The sequence below is a fragment of the Neoarius graeffei genome, chromosome 12 (genome assembly GCF_027579695.1).
Source record: "Neoarius graeffei isolate fNeoGra1 chromosome 12, fNeoGra1.pri, whole genome shotgun sequence".
Taxonomy (NCBI): Eukaryota; Metazoa; Chordata; class Actinopteri; order Siluriformes; family Ariidae; genus Neoarius; species Neoarius graeffei.
The window spans coordinates 80,694,146-80,707,485 of NC_083580.1; the positions used below are offsets into that span (position 1 = coordinate 80,694,146).

Consider the following 13,340-nt stretch of genomic DNA (forward strand, 5'->3'; position numbering starts at 1 on the left):
AGAAAGGCCCTCGCCGTCAGCCGCTGGGCTCGAACCCAGGACCTTCTTGCTGTGAGGTGACAGTGTTAACCCCCACCTCGATTAATGCACCTTTAATCACCCCTGTGGACAGTATCTGAGTTTAATGAGTGAAACAAAAATCTCACCAACGTCACTTTCTACAATGGTCTATATTTTTGTCATGACTGATTATTGCTTGCCAGACTGTTATACCTGCTGTACTGAGGCTGAACCTAAATTCAGTCACAGTTATTTCTTTTGGTTTCACACGGAAATATGTACAACGGGAAAGATATTTTATTATAAACTATTTTTTTATAAGATCATGTGCAGTATTCCATAGATGTAGCCCATCATTGACATATGGCTGTGTTTGGAGTGAAAATGCTGCAGTACCAGTACATGCTGAAGATCGCATATACAGTGGTGCTTGAAAGTTTGTGAACCCTTTAGAATTTTCTATATTTCTGCAAAAATATGACTTAAAACATCATCAGATTTTCACACAAGTCTTAAAAGCAGACAAAGAGAACCCAGTTAAACAAATAAGACAAAAATATTATACTTGGTCATTTATTTATTGAGGAAAATGATCCAATATTACATATCTGTGAGTGGCAAAAGTATGTGAAACTCTAGGATTAGCAGTTAATTTGAAGGTGAAATTAGAGTCAGGTGTTTTCAATCAATGGGATGACAATCAGGTGTGAGTGGGCACCCTGTTTTATTTAAAGAACAGGGATCTATCAAAGTCTGATCTTCACAACACATTTGTGGAAGTGTATCAAGGCACGAACAAAGGAGATTTCTGAGGACCTCAGCAAAAGCATTGTTGATGCTCATCAGGCTGGAAAAGGTTACAAAACCATCTCTAAAGAGTTTGGACTCCACCAATCCACAGTCAGACAGATTGTGGACAAATGGAGGAAATTCAAGACCATTGTTACCCTCCCCAGGAGTGGTCAACCAACAAAGATCACTCCAAGAGCAAGGTGTGTAATAGTCAGCAAGGTCACAAAGGACCCCAGGGTAACTTCTAAGCAACTGAAGGCCTCTCTCACATTGGCTAATGTTAATGTTCATGAGTCCACCATCAGGAGAACACTGAACAACAATGGTGTGCATGGCAGGGTTGCAAGGAGAAAGCCACTGCTCTCCAAAAACAACATTGCTGCTCATCTGCAGTTTGCTAAAGATCACATGGACTATTGGAAGGCTATTGGAAAAATGCTTTGTGGACGGATGAGACCAAAATAGAACTTTTTGGTTTAAATAAGAAGAGTTATGTTTGGAGAAAGGAAAACACTGCATTCCAGTATAAGAACCTTATCCCATCTGAGAAACATGGTGGTGGTAGTATCGTGGTTTGGGCCTGTTTTGCTGCATCTGGGCCAGGATGGCTTGCCATCATTGATGGAACAATGAATTCTGAATTATACCAGTGAATTCTAAAGGAAAATGTCAGGACATCTGTCCATGAACTGAATCTCAAGAGAAGGTGAATCTGAATCTCAAGACAACGACCCAAAGCACACAAGTCATTCGACCAAAGAATGGTTAAAGAAGAATAAAGTTAATGTTTTGGAATGGCCAAGTCAAAGTCCTGACCTTAATCCAATTGAAATGTCGTGGAAGGACCTAAAGCGAGCGGTTCATGTGAGGAAACCCACCAACATCCCAGAGTTGAAGCTGTTCTGTATGGAGGAACGGGCTAAAATTCCTCCAAGCCGGTGTGCAGGACTGATCAACAGTTACCGCAAACGTTTAGTTCCAGTTATTGCTGCACAAGGGGGTCACACCAGGTACTGAAAGCAAAGGTTCACATACTTTTGCCACTCACAGATATGTAATATTGGATCATTTTCCTCAATAAATAAATGACCAAGTGTAATATTTTTGCCTAATTTGTTTAACTGGGTTCTCTTTATCTACTTTTAGGACTTGTGTGAAAATCTGATGATGTTTTAGGTCATATTTATCCAGAAATATAGAAAATTCTAAAGGGTTCACAAACTTTCAAGCACCACTGTATATTCCATATGGGGCAACAGTGTTCTTGTGGATCTGTGTTTTTGTGTCCACTTACAGCTCTCAATCTCCAGGGTACAGTTCTGTTCGTCCAGGGGGTATCTCCTCAGGTCCATCATGCATGCAGCCGTTGTGGTTATTCTGGGTGAAAAGAAAAAGCAGGAGCACAAGGAGGAGTGGGAGTGAAGGAGGGAGGGGCAGGAACAGAGATAGAGAGAGAGAGATAGAGAGAGAGAGAGAGAGAGAGAGAGAGAGAGAGAATGAGAGCCACCGTTACCTTGGTAACCTTTAGGAAATCGTAGCTTAGCCTTGACTGTGCCATTTGAATCTCTGAGTGATGTTTGGCAGCCAAGAGAAAGAATAAGGGAGGAGGGGAAGGAGGGGGATGCAGTCTTTGGTTGACGAGTGCTGTATGGAGTCTGATGGGAAAGCGAGAGAAAAAGATCGAGAGAACGACAGAAGGCAAGAGAGAGAGAGAGAGAGAGAGAGAGAGCGTGGATGCTGTTCACTGCAAACCTGGCTTGTTTAGCAGCATGTTGTCTCTGCAGTAACATCTTGTGCTGTTTAGTGTTTTCCTTTAAGGACATTTTGTAATCATCAGTTCTTCTATTGCGCTGTTTATATACAGTATCATTCATTCTCTGTTACACAGGCGTAGCTATATGAGCATCATCATACCACTATCGCCATATAGACTGGATAAGATTATTTGTCCTAAATAAATACTTTTTAAAAAAGCATGACATTTGTGATGCATCTGTAATACCAGTCTTTACTGCATTCACTTTCTTACAAACCCTTATTCTTATAAAAGAACAAGACAGCCACAGTACACTAAAGCTACTGTAAAGACAGTTCAATGATATTTTTTTCAACATCCTACATTTTGTCACAAAGGACAAAATGCACGTTTTACGTCATGCATGCACACAAGAGAGCAGCTGGAGGAAGTGCAGCGGCCCAGGCGGAGCAGCGGCATCACGCTTTGCTAATGAGCTGCGTGGGAGTCGATGGCGCTTCACAGAGATATTTACTGCCGCGACGCATTTTCCTAATTACATTGGCGATGTTAAATCATGGCAGCTCCTGCTGTTTTCGACGGGAGGAAAAAAGTAATTCAGTTTCAACTCATCGCTTTGCCATGTCACACGCGTAAATATGTTCTCGGATAGGTACAGTGAGCTTGTGTGTGTAAGGAGGAGAATAGAACAAGAATAAACACACATAGCACTGTCACAACCATAATCCAGTCTCTGCTACCAAGAGAGAAAAAGATAAATGAACACTCAGCATTATCTTTAGCTTAACACTGAGTTAGTAAATGCAGAAATTTACTGGGTGAATCTGGATATAAATGAACCCTAGTCCCAGCCTAAAAGGTTCCCGATTGATTGTAATTTAGTTGAGCACTGGCTTAATCTCCGTCTGGATGAGCTGAAATGTCCTAGCACTAATCTAATAAGAGGCTAAACAAATAAGTGTCCTAGAAGTCTCGTTGATGACAAATCATCAAGGCAGAATATCAGAATATCTATGGGGAAAAAATACCTTTCAAATCTTGTGTTTGGTTCCTGTTTGGTTCTGTTCTCAATGTTTCTGCTAATCTTCTGAAAAAGAACCGGATTGGAACAACAAGGCTGTGTGATTCTGTTTTCTCTTCGTTCACTTAGTTCATGTAAAGAATCCAATCTTAAGAGCCAAAGAGCAGAGAGGAAGTGGGTCTGCAGCTCCTCGGAGGGGAATCTGAGAAACGTGGAATGCTCATGGCTTCAGGGCTCGTGTTCGGCTTGCGTTGTCTGAGACGGCTGAATGGCCCTCGAGCCATTTTGGGTCGGTCCCTGAGTGGTGCTCCAGTAAAGAGTTGGTGTTATATCAGCGATGAGAAAATCTAGGGCATTCTGGAGACACGCGAGCACATGAGACAATTTTGACATCGCCCAAATCAACATTAAATATGCTTCCTTTTGCAAGTTTGTGTTTTAAAGGATGTAATTGTGCAGACATGTTGTACATTAATGTACCGTAACTCTAAAAGTTTATACCTCGTACCATCTCTGGAGATATTTCCTTGCCTGATCATTAGCTCTCTAAAGATGCATGTGACATTGTCTGTAGTTAAAAGTGGTCTATAAATAAAACCAAATTTTATTTTAATTGGAAATCTACTTTGAAATTATTTCCCATATCCATGTTTAGTTCTCTTCACATCTGCCCTTAGACACCTTGAGATTAATCTGGAAGCTTGGCAGCAGCTGATTGGTAAACCCGTCCTCAGCCTGCTCCATCAGGAGACATATTAAGTCAGCATTTAACACTCCATTAATTCCTCCACTTGCTCCGAGATATCATCATGTTTGTCCATTAATATTGCAGCTGGAGACCCCAGTCTCATCAGCCTCTCCATCTCCGTCTCCCCAGTCTGGACCTTCAGTGTTGTCTCAGCTCTTGATGTTGAAATACTCAGAACTGTGATGTTTCTTCAAAATCCGATTTCATGTTCTGCATGTTTAGAGGTTGTTTTTTTTTAATGTAAAGGAGTCTACAAAATTGTTGAGTAGGGATACAGCTATAGCATTTTGGGTTTGCTTTTTTTCCCCTAGACCAAGTACATTACATTAACAGCATTTAGCAGACACTCTTATCCAGACAACACACCCAGAGCAGCCTGGGGAGCAGTCGGGGGTTAGGTGCCTTGCTCAAGGGCTCTTCAGCCATTCCTGCTGGTCCAGGGAATTAAACCGGCAACCTTACAGTCCCAAAGCTGCTTGTTGAGCCTTTAGGCCATGGCTTCCCCATGCTTTTGCTCACTATCAAGCAATCAAGGACGAAAGGCAAGGAATATTTTACAACTAGAAGGGAACTCTGTAGCATGTAGGACTCTGCCAAGCCACGTATCAGAATATCCAGATGTTTACTATGTTTACATACATATTCAGATTTGCATCAAAATTTAATCAAGTCAATTGTTCCTTGGTCCATGGCTCATCTTCCCTCAAAACTGAATCAAAATCTGTTCACTCGTGTTGTTGAACTCGAGACCGGTCTCAAGACCACTTTTTTTGAACGTCTTGGTCTCAACCGCATTTTTACTCGGTCTTGGACATAGAGGACTTGGGATTTTATTTCAAGCCCAGTCAAGACCACAACTGTGGGGATTTCACTAAACTGCCTGTGCATTGTCTGATTTATTTGTTAACATCGTTACTGTGGGGGCGGCACGGTGGTGTAGTGGTTAGCGCTGTCGCCTCACAGCAAGAAGGTCCTGGGTTCGAGCCCCGGGGCCGGTGAGGGCCTTTCTGTGTGGAGTTTGCATGTTCTCCCCGTGTCCGCGTGGGTTTCCTCCGGGTGCTCCAGTTTCCCCCACAGTCCAAAGACATGCAGGTTAGGTTAACTGGTGACTCTAAATTGAGCGTAGGTGTGAATGTGAGTGTGAATGGTTGTCTGTGTCTATGTGTCAGCCCTGTGATGACCTGGCGACTTGTCCAGGGTGAACCCCGCCTTTCGCCCATAGTCAGCTGGGATAGGCTCCAGCTTGCCTGCGACCCTGTAGAAAGATAAAGCGGCTAGATATAATGAGATGAGATTGGTACTGTGATTGGATGGAAAACTTCCTGCTTTAAATGCGGCCAATAATGTGACTCATTGCTAATTTTGAAATTTTTCTTCCTGTTAACGGCTGTCATCCCTCCCCCACCCTTTCACACCCACTGATCTGGTTCTGGTACTAGTCTTGACTCAGTCTCGCCCTGTCTTGGTCTTGACTTGATCTCAACCCCCTCAAAGTCTCAGTCTTGAAACACTCTGGTCTTGGTAATGACTTGGTCTTGGTTTAGGTGGTCTTGACTACAATACTACTGTTCGCTACTTTTTGAGTTATGTTGGGAACAAACAAACAAACAAATGGAGGTAAAAACACAACAAACATGGCAGAGGTAAATAATAGCTCTGTTTATGTTGATTGCTGTTGTGTGCTCCTCATACTGAGAACAGTATCTTTAATCAAGAGTGTACAGATCAGTGTCAGTGAGCGTGGGCATTAAAAATGATACGAACTGCATGTGATGCTGGTGAAAGAATGCTCAGGGTGTTATGTCGTGTTATGTCAGTTGTTGCAAAGTTCTCAGTTTGGTTTAATCTGGTTATTTATATTTCCATTACTTGGAAGATTGCATGGGAAGCCTTGTGTGGTCATGGAAAACATATATCAGAACATGTAGCTGCGTTTTATTCCCTGCAGACAACGACAATGACTGTGACAAGTGCAAATACCACACTTGCCAATTGTGGACTTAAATTAGGTAATAGAGCATTGGCGTAACGTAGTAACGTAGCCATTACAGTAGCTTCTGTGCATTTATCTGTGAGCGTGCTATAATTAACGTTTCCAGTTGCGTTTGTTTTTAGCTCTGAAACATTTCTCAATGTGACTGCTCTGTGTAACCAAGAAACAAACAACATTAGTAAAACCCCATATATACATATATATTTAATATCTCTAACTCTGGCATGAGCAGCCTGTTTTCTCCTCCTTTCTGCTTTCATGTTTTCCTTTTTCTTCTTGAATTCTTTCCCACTATGAATTCTTCAAAATTCAAACAAAGGAGCACATCCACCATTAAAGACATCCAATCTATAAATATTCTGCATCTAATAGAGCGGTCAGTGTTCTCAGAAATCATCGTGTCTATGGAAATTCCACCAATGGCGCACTAATTGTAAATGCACATTTATAAGCTGTGCCCAGAATATCTCGTAAAGATCTCCTTACAAATTCCAGCATGGCATTATGTATAAATAGACACTTATATTTGCATGTAATAAATAAATAATACACTGTCTGCATAATGCATTTGGAATGCTGGTCCTGCCTTGTTTGCTTGGGCAAACAGTGTTTTCACTTCCATCCATTCTCGAACGCACGCTTGTATTTTCATCCATGTACTGAGATCTCATTGAGGAAAGAAAAAAAAGCCCTAGCCTCATTCCTCCTCCTTCCTGAAAGCACCTGTGCCTGAGTCTTCCAGAAAGAGGAAATAGTTTGTCATCTTTCATTATTGATAGCACGATTGAGTGGGATGCTTACAGTGTCCTGCCTTGGCTGAGATCGAGGTGGCTCCGGGTTAATGCATGGCCAAATGCACCCGAAGCGTCCTGTTCTGGATTTTTTTTTCCACTGCTCTATCTTTTTTATCTGTGGAGGAACAACACTGGATCCAGCTAATGTTTGGGCTTCGATAGGGGTGTTGAATAGTTAAGGTATCTTTTCATCCAAATATTTCAGAAATGTTAAACTGGATAAAGCAAAACTGACATCTTGTGTGATTCCCTCAACTACTGTGAGGGATAAATATTCTGAAGAGACCGACATGACAATGCTATAAGGTAAACAAAAACACATATGAATTAGAAGGGCAGTCGGAAAGCGCAGACCTCCACCAAGGACTCTTTTATGATATCCCCAACCACTTTATATGCCTGGATACAGTATATTTCCAAAACTATTAGAATTACGTGCCCACATATGTATGTATTTAGTAGCTGTGCACAGGGATTGTGATCCGGAGACATCGTATTTCTACACTGACTGTGTTTTTTCACTATTTAACTTTACTGAGCGCAGACTTCCGCCAAGACCAAATGCCATATTTCGCAATTTTAGTGAAAGTTAAACTAATTCAATCTGCTCCAAAATTTAAATGGTTTTTCCTTGGCCTATGCTACACCCTTCCTCCAAGTTTCATGGAATTCAGTTTGATAGATTTTGCACAATCCTGCTTAAAGCCAGACAGACGAACTACACTGAAAACATAACCTCCTTGGCAGAGCTAGCTTAATATGAGCTAGCCAGCTAACAAACCTAGTAAGCTGCTGAAAAATACAACAGCATTCAGCTAAGTTATCAAGCAAGCTAATATTATTTTTCTGTTAATAATGGAGGTGGTGTTCACATGTTCACTTCAGCATGGATCACTTGGACAGTGAACATCATTGTTCAAAAATTTGTTCCTCAGATGTTGAACATTTTCAGCTTAGTTGTGTCAAATATGTACAAGAAAATTAAGTAATTTGTAATTAATTACTTAATTAGCTTTTCATTAGATAACTTATTTCTCTTAGTTCTGATATTTTTTCTATTATTATTAATCCTGTGATGTTTCTGGTTCATGACATCAAACCTCAAAAGGACAGTCTTAAGCGTACGAATGTTCTGTCTTTCTCCACCTAATGCCATTATCACCTTCTCTTCAATAAGGCCTGGCTATGCTGTGAACAGCTCACAGATCCCAAATAACACAGCCCAGAAATGGAAAGCTTTCCACAGACATGGCAACCTGTCACTCGTAACTGTGAAATGTATTTCAGTGCCAAAAAGGAACCTTCAGCTTGTGCTCGTGACCAAAATTTTCCGAAGCTGTTCTACAAGCTGTCTGTTATATATATATATATATATATATATATATATATATATATATATATATATATATATATATATATGTGCGCTGTACATTTACAGAATTTATCTTAAAGCAAAGTGTTTTACGTTTTATCATTACAGGGCTGGACTGTAAATCAGTGGGTGATTAGAGCAGTGCGTTGATTTACAACGAAATACTTGAAAAAGCAATGCATCCTGGGAAATCTAACATTTTAGACTGGAGTGAGAAGAGTAAATATTCTAAAAACGAAACAAAACTGTGCATTGTTTTTGTGCCTTTTATTTTAGGCAAACACAAAAGGAATCCCTTGTAAACTTGCTATATATTAAGCCATAGAATAATGGTTAGAGAAGCAGCTTTGGGACTAAAAGGTTGCTGGTTCAATTCCCTGGACCAGCAGGAATGGCTGAAGTGCCCTTCAGCAAGGCACCTAAACCCCCAACTGCTCCCCAGGCTGCTCTGGGTATGTTGTACATCGCTCTGGATAAGAGCGTCTGCTAAATGCTATTAATGTAATATATTTGATGCACAGTAATTGTATATGCTCGTTAAAACAAACAAAAAAAGTCCTTGGTTTATTAAAGCACCGAAATTCATGTTTTAGTTCGAGTTAACTCAGCGGTAGAGGTGCTTAAATCAGCATGAGCAATTTGAGGGAATTCGTGGCTCAGTGGTTCAAGCTTGTAATCAGAAGGTCATGAGTTCAAATCCCAGCACTACCAAGCACCACCATGGTTGGATCCTTGATCAAGATCCTTAAACCCTTCAAGTGCTCAGTTGTATCCTGTTTCGATTGGAAGTCGCTTTGGATAAAAAAAAAAAAAAAATTAAATTGGCAAAATGAACCAGAGCGTCAGTGACGCAGTAGCTCACACGTCTGTACCATGAGAAACCAGACTCGTTTATAATTAGCGAAGTTGTTCTTCATAAGAACAATTTGATCTTCAAAACAAAACAATCAGAATCAAAATCCATTGAAAACTCCGTGAGGAGTAGTGATTTTCCTGAAAGTTCATTAACCGGTCTAATTAGCAACTTATTAATGAGAAATCACAAAATCAGGGAGTAACTTTTGTGCAGACTGATTAGCTCTTCCAAACAAAACAATCAGAATCATACTCCACTGAAAACTCAGGGAGGACTAGCAATGTTCCACATTGCTCCAGCATGAAAAGCTGTTACAGTTAGTTATCTCGCTACCTTAAATTAATAGCACAATATGTTGCTGTTGTTGTTTTTTTTTACAGGATACAATTTTTACACTATTTGTGAATCTAAGATACATCTTGCAAACTTTAGTTTTTAAATATGCTTAAAGAAAAAAGAAAGAAAGAACGAATGAAAGAAAGGAAGAAGGTCCCCATGATATAAATGATAATGAAATGCTCAGGAATGATGAAGTTGGCGTTATTTACCTCAATCCGTACAGCACCGTGCCATCAGGGTGGAGCCGGATCATACGGTTCTTGACCGTCACCCCATGCAGGAAGGACTTCTTGTCGTTCAGGAAGTAGGTGTCGGGGAGCCAGAGCTGATCAGCCACGCGGTTGTCGAGGGTCAGATTGAGTGCCATTTCTGCATACGCCAGTCTCTTGTCCCGCCAGCTCTGCTGGAAATACATAGTGATGGTGTAGTCCTGGGGAGAGGGGACAGGAAGAACAAAAATCCCATCTTAAAACACTTCACATCATGAATCCAGGCTACAAAAAAACAAAACAAAATAAAGAGTACGGCAGAGTCTCTTGTTCTTGAATAGTCTGTTCATCTTCTCTCAGAGGCATAGAATCCTGAATAAAAATCATTTGCACAAAGCAAACGTCTTAAACCACTAAGGCCAACATTTCATTTCATTCTCATCTCAATCAAAACAAGCTGCTGAAATGAAATGTTTTATTTGACACTGACTCCTTAAGATGCAACGGGTTATAATCACAAACTTGGTTCTAATTCGCCTTTAATGAAAACAGCAACGTTTAATTTTCAGTCCTGTATAACTCCTGATCGGGTCTTCGCCTCAGTAAGCATGTACATTTCTGAATTCAGCTTAATATCACCAAAACAGAAATGTGTAATGACTTTTAATTTATCCGCTTCTACTGTAGATTGGCCCGTGTATTTGTTCCATTTGAATGCAAATGTAATTTTAATCCGTTTAATAAAGTTTACAAGACTCCACTTAGGAGTGCGGCGATGTCCCACTGAGACTTTGGTTAATAAGTTAAATGATCAATTAAACAAGAACTTGAGGATCTCATTATTTCATATCAACACTAATTAAGACAATACTTTGAATGAATCTGAGGAAAATGAGGAAGAGAAGGGAATCTGTGAGTACCACTGGAGCCAAGCAGGCATTCAAGAAGAGGTATGAGACGGCGTATTTCTTCTTCTGTCTTGGTGATTCGAAAAAAAAAATTGAACACCAGTTTTAGATCAGTGTCTCGACTCTGAACGGATGTTTGGATGGAGAGAGATAATAAAAACAGCCAGGACATTTCATTTTTAACTGAATCGAACCCACTGTAATTTAATTGCGTCCCAAATCTACTTGTGTGGGATGCATGGTGGCACAGCAGGTAGCGTTCATGCCTCAGAGCTCCAGAGTCCAAGATTCAGTCCAGGATTCAATCTGGATCTCTGGTTACTGTTTGTGGAGAGTGTTACAGGTTCTCCTCATGTCTAAATGGGATTCTTCTCCTAAAAACAAGACAGTAGGTTGACGAGCTTCTCTTAATTGCCTCTGAGCATGAATATGCGTGTGTGTGTGTGTGTGTAAGAGAGAGAGAGAGAGAGAGAGAGAGAGAGATACCCATCCCTGCTTTGTGCCCAGTGTTCCATTGTGACCCTGACCAGAACAAAGAAGATGAATAAATGAATCTACTCATGTACTAATTAGCTGTGTTTTATCTCAGAGTTAAAGGACACCATCCATGCAGATTTACTAATCGCATAACACATCGCTAAATAGATAAAGACACTGACTCGAAACCTGAATTAACATATTTTATAAAACAGCGTAAGCATGCTGAAAACGTGTGGCTTGGCTAATGAAACGAGTCTCGGCTAAGTCACGTAACAGGTCATGCTTCACTGTACAAGTGAAACTATATATACTCTCCCTGGCCACTTTAATAGCAACTTGTACTACTTGATTCTAAGATCCCTGTTCTTGGCTGCAGGAGTGGAACCCAATGTGTTCTTCTGCTGTTGCATGCTGAGATGCTTTTCTGCTCACCACAGTTGTAAACAGTGATTATATGATTTACTATATCCTTCCTGGCAAAAAAAAAAAGCTCAAACCAATCTGGCCATTTTCCTCTGACCCTCTCTTATCAACAAGGCGTTTGTTTCCACCCACAGAACTGTCGCTCACTCACTCACTCACTCGATGTTTTTTGTTTTCCGCACCATTCTGTGTAAACTCTACAGACTGTTGTGTGTGAAAACCCCAGGAAGGAGATCAGCAGTTTCTGAAATACTCAAACCAGCAGTCCATCTGGCTCAAACCAACACCCATACCACAGTGAAAGAAAGTCACGGTTTGCGATCACAATTTTTTCCCATTCTGATGTTTGAACACTGTGAACATTAAAGGTAGACTGCTCTTCATATTTTTCAAATATAGGTCATAAAAAGAATTTCCCTGACACCCAATTATTTTTGTTTAGTGACCGAAAGCTACTGAATTTGAATCACAGACTTCCAATTTTATTAGCTTTTAGCCTAATAGAACAATTAATGAATTTAAGGTCATGTGGCCCTAAATTCTCCGCTATTTTTTCCTGCTTCTTCTTCTTCTTCGTCTTTAACTCATGGCTTCACCATGACCCAATTCAAGATACTACGTCATGCGTCACGTGGTGGGCTTTCCTTGTTCACGCAAGGCATTGTGGGATACAAATTTGAAACAGGAGAGAAAAATGGAGGACATGAGTGTGCGAATGAAATGTGAAAGAAGAAGAAGAAGAAGAAGAAGAAGAAGGTAAACCTGCGCATGCGCACACGGACTTCCTCTGTCTGCTTGACTGCGCCAAGCGAGCGATTTCATGCACATTATTTGCTTTAATCCCCTCAAATTAAATAACTTCCCAGCCACAGAATGGCCTGATATTTTGTGAGATATTACAGAAATAAACAGATATCACAATCACCACATTTCAGAGTGAACTAAATTTCACCGATTTTATGAAATCGAAAGGCCGTCCAGCTTTAACTGAGGCTCTTAATTTGTATCTGCATGATTTTATGCTGTCAAGGGATCGGCTGATTAGAGAACTGCATCAAGTAGATATGGGGTGTTCCTAATAAAGTGGCCGGTGAGTGTATTATTCCGATTATTATAGAATGGATAATGTGTTCTAAACGAATATAAATAGGAGGTTAAAGTTTCACACGGTGTCTGCTTCAGACTAGAGGTGTGCACAAAAACTGGAAAAGTCGTTCAAGTGTGAGATTTTTACTTTCATTCCGACTCACAGCGCTCGTTTACGAACAGGAAGAACACGATACTCTTTTTCTTGCCTATCATCAGTGCTTTGCTTCAGAATCCTGAACTAAACACTGCACTCCAAAATTAAACCATATTTCATCATATTTCTATGAAATCTGGATAATAAAATACCCACAGAGCCAGAGCGTCCTGTCCAGGTCAGCGAACCGTATCTCTACTGGACTCTCGTTTCTTGTGCACTATGTTTCTAGTCGTTCTTAAAAGATCATGCTTGATCATTATCTTCCTGGGAAAATCATACAGGACTCCATTTTGACTCGCAGTAGCACCAGTTTCACAGTTGATTCTGATCACTGTGATTTACTGATCGTAAATCTGATCAAATATTATTAGTTGGTTATCGTTGTCGACTGTAATTAATGGCA

The 13,340-nt window shown here is 40.5% G+C and overlaps 1 protein-coding gene across 2 annotated transcripts in view; it reads right to left on the reverse strand.

Moving 5' to 3' along the window:
• The window catches only part of gabrb4 (gamma-aminobutyric acid type A receptor subunit beta4), a 128,761-nt gene that overhangs the window by 24,767 nt on the left and 90,654 nt on the right, over positions 1-13,340 (reverse strand). For both annotated transcript variants that reach the window (XM_060935261.1, XM_060935262.1), the window contains 2 exons: positions 9,881-10,101; positions 2,087-2,169 (listed from right to left, as the gene is read on the reverse strand). In XM_060935261.1, the coding sequence (XP_060791244.1) occupies positions 2,087-2,169; positions 9,881-10,101 (304 nt within the window). The remainder of the gene's footprint in view (positions 1-2,086; positions 2,170-9,880; positions 10,102-13,340) is intronic.